Below are 15,091 nucleotides of genomic sequence, written 5' to 3' on the forward strand. Positions count from 1 at the left end.
TTGGCCATTCTCATAATGCAGGGTCATGATACATCAAGCCATGACTGGGCAGTATTGCTTCCCAAGCTCCGCTCTAACAACTTGCTAGATTAATCACTTCCCTCCTCTCTCTCCTCTCTCCTCCAGCCTCATCGGTTAAACGGTAGCTTATTGGGCCATGGGCCAAAGTCCTTCACCCTGTACTGCTTCTGGTCTGCTGCTGGCAACGTGTGACTGGGCAATTCTGTCTGATGCTGTTGTCTGTTTGTGCTCTGGAATGTAATAGTTTGCTCTCTCGATATTTTCATGGCCTCAATAGCTTTGAATTGTGGTGCATGGGACACAGCTGCATAAAGGAACAGGGTTATACTAACAAATATGCAGGTGGAGGTGACAATGGCATCAATTGAAATGCAAAGTGTTGCCATTCAGAAAGATCATTGTACTGTATCTTTCGGATTGCTTTAAAGCTTTACAAAGATGAGGATGACATGTACTAATATTTTCAGGGCTAGCTCTCTAGATTAAATATGGATTAAATTATGCTTTTGACATAGTGACCACTAATCTTCCATGGGGCCAGGGCACACAGATTGTTGGGCTAATAACCGAAAGGTTACTGGATCAAGAATCCCAGAGCCGACAATGTAAAAATCTGTCATTCTGCCCCTGAGCAAGGCAGTTAACCCCCAACAACTACTGCTCCCCTGGCGCCTGATGACGTGGATGTCGATTAAGGCAGCCCCCCCCCCCCACACCTCTCTGATTCAGAGGGGTTGGGTTAATTGTGGAATACACATTTCAGTTGAATGCATTCAGTTGTATAATTGACTAGGTGCCCCCTTTCCCTTTCTCCCATGTGGATCAGTTGACCACTGTAAACGGGCTATTGGTTTTAGGCCTATGCATGTTTTCACTTGATGCAACCAAGCATCTACAGGAAGTACACATCTTGAGAAGATTATTAGCACAGCTCTAGTAACGTTAATTGACATTTGATCAAATTAACGAAATCGAATGTCCATAAGGTTGATACTTTAGGGGCAAAATGTTTAAGTCTATATGGACTTCAAATGCAGAGGTCCATGAGAATTAAATCCTCTCTGGTGTGTGTTTATTTGAATGCACACCGAAGTAATCTGCATCTACTCAAGGGTACCGGGGGGAGCCAGCTCATTTCAGCACCATAGCGAGGCAGCTTAAACCTTGCGTGGGAGGGAGGGACTACAGCGAAAATCTTTCCTCCCAAGCAGACAAGGACTCGAGGCTACGTTTTCAGTTTCGTTAAAGGCATTTAGTCATCGATCTATTATGATTCCTCTATGCAAAGTATTCTGGCATGATGAAGAATGAATTCTAAAGAAGTAAGTGCTTTTATATTATTTATTGCCTGAAATACAGTAGTTTATATTAGCTGAGCACACTAAGCAGATGCACTGTGGCTATAGGGAAGACTGTGCATGCTCCAAATACGCATCGCAAAAACTATCACGTTATTTGATGAATCTTCAACATTTCACAGCGATGTTGTGAATAAGAGCATATTGCATGGCGTGGAAAGCCGTTTATCTACTTCAAACCCATCCCCTTTCCCGCACAGAGCAGCCTACTGGAATGATTTATCTCCATAACAGCCTATTATTGGAAAATGTATGTGCCCTACGATACAGTTATGTACACTTCTCATGACTAGGTATGTGTGTTCTTACATACTATGATATACATTATGTTTGAAAAATAACTACAGATAATCGGGTTGAAGGGGATTGCACACTAATTGGATACTGCTAATCTGTCACTTTAATCGCTTTGTATACATGGAGCAAATTACTTAAACCCAAACAATTGTACATTTTTAGGCTAAGTATTTCTGATAACATCATGAGCATACTTGCCCATAATGCGCTTGAAGCGCCACAAATTACGCACAGGTGGCTGCTGTTTTCCCCAATGCAATAATTTGAATAGTTTTTAATAATCAGGCCCTATGTGACATCTGCTTTGTCAATTATTTTTCATCAGGGAAGCTGCGGACTCAGAACGCCTTGGGGAAATAACTGAAGTGAACCAGCGGAAAGAATCGAATGGCTTCTGTAGAGCTGCTTTATATAGATAAGGAAGGAAGAGGCAGACAACCCGATCCTCCCCGCGTCCTTGACTGGGCTTCCAATCCGGTTCATGTTCGTAAAGCGAGCAGTTCAGCCGGAGGGGCGCTCTCTATCTCAGCTCCGGGCTGCAAAGGACTGTGTAATTCAGCACCAAGGACGGTTCCCCTTAACGGACGTCCGCATTTTAAACACGGTCACCCTGCGGTGGAGAAAGTCAGAGTGTGCTGCGACGAAGAATCAGAGACAGCTTTCACCTATGTCGACGAGAATGTGAATTTGCGCCTGCCAAGCCCGGGGAAAAGTGCGGAAAGTATCCACAAATCCTGGTGTAGGCCTAATGACTGTGCGAGCGACATTCGGCCCGAGGGGTTGCATGAGCTCTCCCTAATGTCAGATGATGATCTTGCATCAGAAAGTTCGGGGGCATCTGTAGATTACGGTTTTATAAGCGCGGTCACTTTCCTAGTCACTGGGATCTCGTTAGTGATTATATCCTATGCAGTCCCTCGCGAGGTCAAAGTGGACCCGGAGAGCGTGTCCGCGAGGGAGATGGAGAGGCTGGAAATCGAAAGTGCCAGGGTAGGGGCACACCTGGATAGGTGCGTGATAGCAGGGCTTTGTCTACTGACGCTGGGCGGGGTAGTGCTGTCCACTCTGCTAATGATATCTATGTGGCAGGGAGAGATGTACAGGAGAAAGGCCTTTGCATATTCCAAGCACTCAGCAAAGCTATATGGCTCCATTATTTTAAAAACGAGGTCAAGCCCTAGTCGATCGTCCGCACACCTGTCTGTGAAGGAAGAGATAGAAGAGACCTTGAATTAAAATGATATCCGGTTGACAAAATACTTTGTCTTGTGTTACTAAGCCAGGCCAACACAATAATGCATGATGTAGGTTCTCCAGACCCAAAGCGTGCAACCGGAACACATCAGTCGGTCTACCTACAGTTACATTAGCATAACTGTTAAAATGTTCATTTGTTTTAATATCCAAGATTATGAAGTATACATTGTCTTACAGTATCATCTCCATATAATTTAATGGACGTGCAAGGTATAGGCCTATTTAAGCAGAATGAATAAGCATGACAACAAAAATAAAAAATAAACCTTTTTTTTTTTTTGCTTTTGGAAATGGAAAATGCTGGGTCACATTTTTTCATAAATGCAATCTCTGAGAGGTTTCATTTATTATTAAGGTGATCCATTTTTTATGTGAAAGTGCCCGACAGTCAGTAATGTGATGCACACACACATTCTAGAGGGAAACGTGTCTGTCCCATGAGTTTAGAAAGTGAGATGTATTAGCCTAGTCTAGTGCCCTATATCAAATCTGATATGTCAAAATCTGCTCAGTGGTGCACATGCTAACATCCAATGGCCTTTTTTACTTCCTCAATGCAGGTGAGCCTAATTCTCACTGTGGTTTCTCACTGTGTGTGTATCTGTGTGTGTACGGAGGGGGGCCACATAATCACACATGAAAGACTTGCCCCAGTTTATAAAGCTGTCCTGCCCTGTATTGTACTGCACTGTATTGTACTGCACTGTGTTGCACAGTACACGTCAAATAACCTACTTCTAATGTACTGTACCTGCAGTATATGCAATTATCATACTTGAATGATCACGCAACACGAGAACTCACTGGATCACAATATAACAATGTAATAAATCTTTAAGAGAAATAGGCTTTTATTTATAGGCTAGGCCTACGCTACCAATGTTTTTATTATAGGCTGCTAATGGACTTACATCCTACGACACTCTAAACCGTATTGTATTCCCCCGAGGAGTCTCAGATATGCCTTTAAAATGTTACTGGAAAAGGGATCTGTTTCTTTTAACAAACCAGAAACTATGGGTGCAACAAAAACAGGAAATGTTCTATTCAGTTCATAGAACTGTTGGTTGAGAATGATTTTCTCCATGGTGAAGTGAGACACATCACCACTGTCATTTGCGACTGTCTCTGTGTTGTTGGCCTACTACTGTAGCCTTTGAGTCAAGAAGCGTCAAAGGAGACTTGTTACCTTGAAAATGGTTCCATGATTTCAATTCTTCAAAAGCCTTTATTCACAATCACAAGTGCTTGCCTCGAGGGGAAATATGCGTGTTGGATATCACTAGAAAAAGCTCATTCATGTTGTCATTTTGTGGGGCAAATTCATGTTGTAATTTTGTGGGGCAAATTCATGTTGTCATTTTGTGGGGCAAATTCATGTTGTCATTTTGTGGGGCAAATTCATGTTGTCATTTTGTGGGGCAAATTCATGTTGTTGGCTATTAATTATACTCGTCATGTGTTTTCCACTCTACTGTTCGATCATGCATATACTGTAATGGAATAAAATATACACCCCAAGAATTACAGCAACATGGTAAGACTCTTGTTACTATAAGGAGACCCTACAGTCTCGAGAGCACCTTCTTTTGTGACAATTGCACAGTTATGGCTTAACGCATGGTACAGTAATACGACATACATGTACTGGTTGTGTAACTGTACAGTAGCAGACTGAAGGTGAAACAGAAACTCTTCAACTCAATGCATTACTTGACACGTGTCCTAAGTACCTTTAACATCAGACAACCTAGCCTAGTTGGATTAGATTTTAGCAGACAGTCTTAACCCATAGCAATTTACAGTAGTGACTGCATACATTTTCAAATGTGTTTGTACTGGTCCCCAGTGGGAATTGAATCCAGAACCCTGGCATTGCAAGTGCAATGTCCTACCAACTGAGCTACACGGGGTGGCACGGATGTCTCTCTCCAGTGGAAAAGCACTTTCCTTGTTCCCTCTTCCCTTTTCACTTCTAGGATGCATCCCAATAATCTCTCCTTTATTTTGACGTGTGCACTTCCCTTAATTGATTTGACAGGAAATGACAGTCATAAGACACTCCTCCAGCCCATGCCTACACCAATCCAATGCTGTGGGGTGTAGTGACCGGGAGCACACTTCGGGAAGAAGGAGAGATCATTGGGACATACTCCTTATTCTCTGGTCACAGAGGAGTAACGGTAAAAGGTATCTGCACCAGAGAAACGGGGTGTTTTGGTAGTTAAAGGAGAGTAAAATGCCAAATCAGAGAGCTTTCCAGAAAGTTATATAAAAAAATACATATATTTCTGTACATCCAAGAATAATATGTTTGGAGGCAAGGAGATGAAGAGGGGAGAGGCCACAAAGATGCAAGGAAATAATAGAGAATACTATCTCAATTTCGATTTGCACAATTCCTCACATCCTTTCTCTTCGCCACCTCGATTCCTCACATTCTATCTCTTTGACCTTCCTCCCGACAATAAAGGAAGAGAAGGTCTAAGGTCCCTCCCGTCTGACTTTACCCTCCGATACATTTTCAAAAGGAGGCGAGGTGGAGCACGTGAGAGATGCCTTCCTCCTTGTTGACGTGGAGCTGTAGAGCTCCCACCAGGCCCACCATCTCTCTGCCATCCAAATGTCTCTCAGGGATTTGATCACGGATTTGCTCAGTTCGACAGCATTTTACAAGTCAAGCTCAAGTGTATTTCCAGAGGTTTCATGCATAAGCTCTTTAGCTGTGAGAGAGCGCTTCACAGCTAAGACACACTGATTGATATTTTGTAGATCCCCGTGTAAGAAGATCTACCAAGGTAAGACAGGATCAGAGACAAGAGAGCGGGGCTGAGCTGCCATTAGCATTCATTTCCCAAGTGTACTACACGCTAACGTGCTGTCATTTATGTTAATTGGCCAGTGTGTGTGTGTGCATGTGCATGTGCATGTGTCTCTCTCTGTGTGTGTGTGTGTGTGTGTGTGTGTGTGTGTGTGTGTGTGTGTGTGTGTGTGTGTGTGTGTGTGTGTGTGTGTGTGTGTGTGTGTGTGTGTGTGTGTGTGTGTGTGTGTGTGTGAGACAGGCAGAGCTTACTTTCCTCCACCATACAACTGATTTCTATGGCTTTTGTGAGGTGAGCTCATCCCTTCATCTCAGGCGTATGGTAAGCGACTCAGGAAAAGTTTCCAATTCTATTGATTGCTCACGAGGGGGCACGCTAAAGGCAAACACTCCAGGGACATGACTTCACTCTTGGCCACTCTCACCAGCCTTACTCAGAGGGGTTATTTTTAACAAGAGTGCATAATGCATTTTCTGGAACGCTTACAAGCTGTTATTTACATTCGTTGGAGTACCTTATTGTATTGTGAATTTAGTCCAGTAAAGCTTCTTGCTCAGAATATAGAGTTTTTCATTTAGAATGCATCGATTTACATTGTTCAGCCCATGTAGGCCCTCTTGCATATTTTTCATGTTTGCATGAAATTAGTTCTAATGCTCTTTGGAAATCCAGGTTTATGTTGACATGACCTCTTAAAGCACACCTCATTTTGAAACATACCCCCTCCTATGTGCCCTTCTATTTCGGGAATACTCAGTGCTTCAGCAATGTCTTATACAGCGTTTTATAGAGACATTCTTAAGAGCAAAAGGCAACACATGCAGCTCCATGTCAAAACGATTTACACTTCTACGACCTCTGGTTGTCCGTGTTCTGCATCATTAACATTGAGGCGGTCGAGGGTAGCGGCACTCTGTCACTCGCTCCGTAGCCAAATGCATTGAACTCTTTGAGCTGCGTCATCCCTCAGCCCCACAATCAAGCCTGCACAGTCATTTCCTGTGTTGTCCTTGGCACTTGCAATCACTTTCTTCTACAGCTTAAACTATTAGTCTGCCTGCCTCCTTCTGCCTACTCTGTGCTGTGGCATCTAGTCCAACAGGAAATGAGGTTATTAGTTTTGGTCAATCTTAACCACTTAACCAATGTAAGCAAGAATGAAATGCCATGGTGCATACGTGTGTTTATTTCAAATGCTGAAGGAGAGTATAATTGCAAAGTGGGCATATTGAATATTGGATGAGCAGTAGTGTAATAAATGCTGTTTGCTACGACACTGGCCATAATAGTCGTACCAGTGTGGTGGTTAAAGAGTACCGTAGGAATTCATGTGGATATAAAAAGCCTGCTGGTAAAGGCCTAAATGCAATATTGGTACCATTTTTGTCACTTCACATACAGTGACTTAGGAAAGTATTCAGACCCCATGATTTTTCCCCCACGTTTTGTTAAATTACAGACTTATTAAAAAAAAAAAATAATCTGCAATCTACTGTACACATAATAACCCATAATGACAAAGCAAAAACAGATTTTTTGAAATGTTTGCAAATGTATTAAAACTTTTTTTTTAAGAAACACCTTATTTAGATAAATATTCAGACCCTTTGCTATGATATTTGAAATTGAGCTCAGGTGAATCCTGTTTCCTGAGTCCATCTGTGGTAAATTCAATTGATGATTTGGAAAGGCACACACCTGTCTATATGAGGTCCCAAAGTTGACAGTGCATGTCAGAGCAAGAACCAAGCCATATGAGGTCGTAGTAATTGTCCGTAGAACTCAGAGACACAGATCTGAGGAAGGGTACCAACAAATGTCTGCATCATTGAAGGTCCCCAAGGACACAGATGCCTCCATAATTCTTAAATGGAAGAAGTTTGGAACCACCAAGACTCTTCCTAGAGCTGGCCGCCCAGCTAAACTAAGCAATCGGGGGAGAAGGGCCTTGGTCATGAGGTGACCAAGAACCCGGTGGTCATTCTGACAGAGCTCCAGAGTTCCTCTGTGGAGATGGGAGGACCTTCCAGAAGGACAACCATCTCTATAGCACTCCACCAATCAGCCCTTTATGGTAGAGTGGCCAGACGGAAGCCACTCCTCAGTAAAAGGCACATGACAGCCCACTTGGAGTTTGCCAAAAAGGAACCTAAATAACTCTCAGACCATGAGAAACAAGATTCTCTGGTCTGATGAAACCAAGATTGAACTCTTTGTCCTGAATGCCAAGCATCACGTCTGGAGGAAACCTGGCACCATCCTTACGATGAAACATGGTGGTGGCAGCATCATGCTGTGGGGACGTTTTTCAGTGGCAGGGACTGGGAGTCAAGTCAGGGTCGAGGGAAAGATGAACGGAGCAAAGAACAGAGAGATCCTTGAGCACCTGCTCCAGAGCACTCAGGTCCTCAGATTGGGGTGACAGTTCACCTTCCAACAGGACAACAACCCTAAGCACACAACCAAGACAATGCAGGAGTCGCTTCAAGACAAGTCTCTGAATTTTCTTGAGTGGCCCAGCCAAAACCTGGACTTGAACCCGATCAAACATCTCTGGAGAGACCTGAAAATAGCTGCTCAGCAACGCTCCCCATCCAACCTGACAGAGCTTGAGAGGATTTGCAGAGACGAATGGGAGAAACTCCCCATATACAGGTGTGCCAAGCTTGTAGCTTCATACCCAAGAAGAATCAATGCTGTAATCGCTGCCAAAGGTGCTTCAACAAAGTACTGAGTAAACCGTCAGAATACTTACAGTACCAGTAAAACGTTTGTATCTCTACAGGATCTCTACAGATTGGTGTTATATTTGAGATTTTTCAAAGTAGTCACCCTTTGCTTTGATGACAACTTTGCACACTCTTGGCATTCTCTTAACCAGCTTCATGAGGTAGTCACGTGGAATGCATTTCAATTCACAGGTGTGCCTTTTTAAAAGTTAATTTGTGGAATTTCTTTCCATCTTAATGTGTTTGAGACAATCAGTTGTGTTTTGACAAGGTAGGGGTGGTATTCAGTAAAATATCAAATCCATATTATGGCAAGAACAGCTCAAATAAGCAAAGATAAATGACAACCCATCAGTACTTTAAGACATGGAGGTCAGTCAATACGGAAAATTTCAATAACTTCTAAAGATTCTTTAAGTGTAGTCGCAAAAACGAACAAGCACTATGATGAAACTGGCTCCCGAGAGGACCGCCACAAGAAAGGAAAACCCAGAGTTACCTCTGCTGCAGATGATAAGTTCATTAGAGTTACCAGCCTCAGAAATTGCAGCCCAAATAAATGTTTCACAGAGTTCAAGTAACAGACACATCTCAATATAAACTTTTCAGAGGAGACTGTGTGAATCAGGCCTTCATGGTCTAATTGCTGCAAAGAAACCACTACTAAAGGACACCAATAAGAAGAAGAGACTTGCTTGGGACAAGAAACACGAGCAATGGACCTTACACCGGTGGAAATCTGTCCTTTGGTCTGATGAGTCCAAATTTGAGATTTTTGTTTCCAACCACTGTGTCTTTGTGAGACGCAGAGTCGGTGAACGGATGATCTCCGCATATGTGGTTCCCACCGTGAAGCATGGAGGAGAAGGTGGATGGTGTGGGGGTGCTTTGCTGGTGACACTGTGATTTATTTAGAATTCAAGGCGCACTTAACCCGCATGGCTACCACAACATTCTGCAGCGATACGCCATCTCATCTGGTTTGCGCTTAGTGGGACTATGATTTGTTTTTCAACAGGACAATGACCCATTAACCTCCAGGCTGTGTAAGGCCTATTTGACCAAGAAGGAGAAGGATGGATCACTGCATCAGATGACCTGGCCTCCACAATCACCAGATCTCAACCAATTGAGATGGTTTGGGATGAGTTGGATCGCAGAGTGAAGGAAAAGCAGCTAACAAATGCTCAGCATATGTGGGAACTCCTTCAAGACTGTTGGAAAAGCATTCCAGTTGAAGCTGGTTGAGAGAATGCCAAGTGTGTGCAATGCTGTCAACAAGGCAAAGGATGGGTACTTTGAAGAATATAAAATATATTTAGATTTGTTTAAACACTTTTTTGGTTACGACATGATTCCATATGTGTTATTTCATACTTCTGATGTCTTCACTATTATTCTACAATGCAGAAAATAGTGAAAATAAAGAAAAACCCTTGAATGAGTAGGTGTGTCCAAACATATGACTGGTACTGTATATAAATATAATATGTCAGCTTTTTAATTTTTTTTTATAAATTAACAAACATTTCTAAAAAACAGTTTTGCTTCGTCATTAGTTTTAGAATAAAGCTGTAACGTAACAAAATGTGGAAAAATTCAAGGGGTCTGAATACTTTCCGAAGGCACTGTATGTAGCATATGAGATGAACAGCATTTGTCTCCATATCAGAAATAATCACCTTGCTGTCCCTCCTGTATTTGCACAAATCAGAAATAAACTTCTTTCATTTTTTTCTCTTAGATCACTGTTTGTGTTAAATTGATAATGCGATTGTGAGTTGTGGACTCTCATATGAGTGTATCAGCCTCTACGTTGTACCACTTCCCTCGGGGCTAAAACTGGTTGAATCAAAGTTGTTTCCACATAATATCAACAAAATATGTAATGTGATGACGTTGAATCAACATGGGAAACTGATTGGATCATCAACCTAACACAATTTCCGATTTTTTTTATACAGCTAGTATTGTAATCTAGGCATTAAAATGTTAACTTGTACACTATCGCAGTGAAAAAAATATTTTTATTTCAAAGTTCTTACTGCACCATCAGAGGCATATTCAGAAGCATATTGCATATGTTGCTGTTAAATTATTTTTGGCGTCATCTTGCAAGAGAGTTTGTCATAATAACAATGTACATGATGTTTGGTTGTTTTCACCCATCTTTTAACATAAATCCAATGACACAGTGACATTGTTTTGTGGATTTCACATTGAATTCACATTAGTTGACAACTCAAAGAAATGTAAATCAAAACTAGACATTGAACTGATGTCTGTGGAAGCTGGTGGGGAGGATCTATAGGAGGATGGGCTCATTGTAATGGCTGGAGTGGAATAAAAGGAACAGAGTCAAACATGTGGTTTCCATATGTTTGATGTGTCTGATACTGTTCCAGCCATTACAATGAGAACATTCTCCTATAGCTCCTCCCACCAGCCACCACTGGTGTCCAGTAGGTTGTTACATTTGCCTTTAATTACGGCTGAGAATGATTGCTCCCAAGTTTGGGTACTTAATTAGTGGAGTGGAAAGCTATCAGTGTGCCAGAGGAACGGTGTGTCTCATCTTAACTCACAGTGCCTGGAGCAACATCTGAAGAACAATACAACACAAATGAACCAGCATCCTGAGCAATTTGGCATGTCGAAGTGTGTGTGTGTGTATGTGTGTTTGTGTCTGTGTGTCTGTGCGAGTGCGCGTGTGTGCGAGCGAGCACGAGAGAGAGAGAGGGAGATAATTAGCATGACTTAGTTGGTGTTTGTAGTTGGAAGCCCTCTCTGAAAGCCCCAACTGAGCTCCATGTTTGCGGTCAGCAGCACCTCTGATGCATTGTTCAAGGCTCCTCAATATGGCTCGCTGACGAAGAGGAGACAGAGATCAAATCAGCTCTGTTTAGACTGGGAGACGCCTTGCTGCCTTTAGACAATAGGCCCTGGATGCCTGCATAGAGTTAGGGGTCGGCCCGAGAGCCAGGGCCAGATTGGGAGAAACATCCAGTCCAGTCCAGGGCTGATTGTTTGCGCTGCACTTCATTTGCTCCCTGTGTTGTGTTTCTGGAGAGAAGTGGACTGATGATGAAAGATGATACACACCGGTCTGGTGGGAGACTGCCAATTAACAGTATGTGATGTGGAGAGAGAGATACCAATGGACGGAACTCTAACACATTATTACCCTTTTTAACTACTGAGCCGAGCAGAGCTGATCTGTACTGTGATGGCCTGGTTTCACATCCACTATAGTTGTTGGAATGGTGCTGGAAAGGACCATTTCTAAATAAAATATCTGAGCCAGCACTCACTCACGCACTCTAAACACAATATAAACCTTTGTGTTAACTTGTTTCCCAAGATAAGATTACTTACATATAATCTCCCATTTAGTCTTGTTTCTCAACTCAACAGATCAGACTATATCACACATACAGTAAAGTACTATCATGCATTATCTCGGCATGGTGATTGTTCCAAATATAACCAGAAGATGGCAGCCTTAGACCTAAAAAAATAAAACACAACCACACTTTCGGAACTTGCTCAAACATTCAAGATGTCTCGAGTTGAAAGCAATAAATTGCAATTGTTGAAATTATTTTCTTGTTCTCTATCTTTCTCACTCAGGATGAGTGTATGCTTTCATGAGTCACACTTTCAGGAAAATGTTTAATCCAATGTGATTCTGAGCGGGTCAAACAGCAACAACAACTGGGGTGTCATACTCATTCCATGTAGGGCCTAGTGTCTTTTAGTTCCCCCCCCATTCAATTAAGACCTAGACAACCAGGTGAGGGGAGTTCTTTACTAATTAGTTACCTTACTTCATCATCAAGTACATAGGAGGAGGGAGAACCCACAGACACTTGGCCTTACGTCGAATGAGTTTGACACGTGCTCTACAGTATTTCTTCCACAATGGATCCACTCACCCTTGAGTACATGCATAAATGCAATCCCACAGACCACCCTCTCTAGAGTCCTCCTCCTAAATAACAGCCCACTCCTTGCCTTCCGCCTAGACCCTAGCATGGTATTGGACAACATCTGGCCCAGGCTCTGTATTGATCTTGGCTGGGGTCAACATGGAGAGGCTCCTGTGAGTTAAGTGCACAAGGCCTTTTTAAAGACCTCTTGATTGTCCCACTACTGCACATTTACCATCAAGTGGAGCTGAGCTCTCCTTGCCGACCTAGGATCCCTCCAGAGACCAACTCACCAGGAGCTGAATTATTCATCCAGGTCTGGTCAATGGCCCTCAGAGCACCAGCATTCTGGGCTGACCGTAGAAATGAAAGCACCTCCTTTCCATGGAGCTCACTTTCTTCATCTTTCTTTCTATCTGTCTTTCTTTCTCACTCTTCTCTCTTCCTCTCTCGCTCTCATTCTCCTCATTCTCTCTCTCTCTCTCTCTCTCTTCTCTCTCTCTCTAAACAGTTTCTTATTATCTTTCTGCTGTGGCATGGAGTGTTTTGCACTGATATAGATGAGACCGGTGATCTGATGTCTTTAACGTAATAAAACCTCCACCCTGCCCTCCTCTGAGGTCTACTGGAGGAAAGAGCCTCTTTGCGGGAAACAGTATCATACAATCGTATCTGCTACCATCTCAGGTTTCTAGTGGCACAGTCAGAGACGTGATGCATACTCATCACTCTAACCTTCAGCCAGCTCTCCGGCCCGCACTTCACAATAACACAGATAGAGAGGGAGGGAGAGGGGGAAGGAGAGATGGGGGGGGTGATAGAGAGAGAGATGATGTGAGGGGTGGAAAGGGATATGTACAAGCAGTGGCGATTTTAGCATGTACATCTTGGTGGGATGCATGCCAGCAAAGCCACTACACTACACAACACTAAACAATACATTAATTGCACTACACCACTGCTACACCTGGCTATCAGCGGAGCCTTGTCTGGCAGCGAAACAGTTCATTCAGCGTCATTTAATTCCTTTTTAAAAAACATAGCTGATATGGCTGACTTGCTTAAACAAATGTGGTTTCTACTGACAATTGAGATGTACAAACTATGGTATAAAGGGATGACAAGTGGATAAGAGGCCATCCATAATTTCAATTAAGACGTTAATGAGCGAGCTAGGACGGAAAAAGTCTGGAGCTGCTCTTCCAGACTTTTCCCTGCTAAGGTTTCATGAGTAGAGTGTTGGTGTGCACTGTGACTAGCTTCTAAACAGCACTCTGTAGGATAGCACCAATGTGTAGCCAGAGGACAGGTAGCTTCCATCCTTCTCTGGGTACATTGACTTCAATACAAAACCTAGGCTAATGGTTCTCACTATGACAACTTCCGGAGGATGTCCTCCAGCCTTTCAGAGCTCTTGCAGCATGGCATTACTTGATGTCCACCCAATCAAAGGATCAGAATGAATCTAGTATTGAAAGCATAAGCTACAGCTAGCTAACACTGCAGTGGAAAAAAAGTGGTGAGTAGTTGACTCAAAGAGAGAGAAAGACAATAGTTAAACAGTTTTGAACAATTTAATTTATTCCAAAAGGAAGGAGAAAAAAGAGAAATACAGAGAGAGAATTTCTAAATAAAAAATCCACTTTCAGTTTCACTTACTTAGCTAGCAAATGCAGCTAGCTAGTTTAGCCTACTGAAACACCCTGCTCAACGTAACAGATGGATGCTATGTTAGCTAGCTGGCTATGACTTTCCAACACAACACTGGAACTCTTCCAAGTTAAGCTTTTTTGATATTACTAATATATTGCCACAGGGGCCCGCCGGTGTAACTGCTTACTGACTGTAACATTACTGCATGATTCCATGATGGTGACGATGTAGGCTGTGTGTATCAGCTGATGTGTTGTGTATTGAAGTCCACAAGTGAAGGGAAGGGGTGAGAGGAGGAGAAATGCGAGAAGGAATACAACGTGCCTACTATGAAAGTGAACTGTGTTTATGCGTGATTACACCAATTTCGTTGAAAAACATTTCTTAAACGGAAGCAAGCGGAGCAAAACGGGAATAAACATACTTGAATTTGTCCAATAGAAACTCTTGTTTGCAACTGTTGGAACAATGATTATACCCTATATCAGGTAGATGCAGGCAAGAGTGTGCGAGTATGTATTGAATGTCACTGTCTGATGATCTAATGATTCTGTCTCTTCGCAGCAAAAGCTGCAGAGCTGGGATGGTTGTATCCTCTGTATATATACAGTTGAAGTCGTAAGTTTACATACACTTAGGTTGGAGTTATAAAAACAATTTTTTTAACCACTCCACAAATTTCTTGTTAACAAACTATAGTTTTGGCAAGTCGGTTAGGACATTCTTTGTGCATGACACAAGTAATTTGCCCAACAATTGTTTACAGACAGATTATTTATAATTCGCTGTATCACAATTCCAGTGGGACAGACGTTTACATACACTAAATTGACAGTGCCTTTAAACAGCTTGGGAAATTCTAAAAAATGATGTCATGGCTTTCTGAAGGCTAATGTACATAATATGAGTCAATTGTAGGTGTACCTGTGGATGCATTTCAAGGCCTACCTTCAAACTCAGTGCATCTTTGCTTGACATCATGGGAAAACCATGAAGCACAGGGATGGCAGCATCATGTTGTGGGG

General features: G+C 42.5%; 1 protein-coding gene across 1 annotated transcript; it reads left to right on the forward strand.

Annotated features, from left to right (window-relative positions):
* Positions 1-1,233: 1,233 nt before the first annotated feature.
* Positions 1,234-4,462, forward strand: LOC135521222 (transmembrane protein 74). Its single transcript, XM_064947151.1, has 2 exons — positions 1,234-1,343; positions 2,002-4,462. The coding sequence occupies exon 2, from the start codon at positions 2,064-2,066 to the stop codon at positions 2,910-2,912; it is 849 nt and encodes a 282-aa protein (XP_064803223.1). The 5' UTR covers positions 1,234-1,343; positions 2,002-2,063; the 3' UTR covers positions 2,913-4,462.
* Positions 4,463-15,091: the final 10,629 nt, after the last annotated feature.

This window comes from Oncorhynchus masou, chromosome 29 (assembly GCF_036934945.1).
Source record: "Oncorhynchus masou masou isolate Uvic2021 chromosome 29, UVic_Omas_1.1, whole genome shotgun sequence".
Classification (NCBI taxonomy): domain Eukaryota; kingdom Metazoa; phylum Chordata; class Actinopteri; order Salmoniformes; family Salmonidae; genus Oncorhynchus; species Oncorhynchus masou.

Excerpts from the sequence above, each read along its gene's own strand:
- LOC135521222 (XM_064947151.1), top strand. The coding sequence starts at position 2,064 with ATGGCTTCTGTAGAGCTGCTTTATATAGATAAGGAAGGAAGAGGCAGA.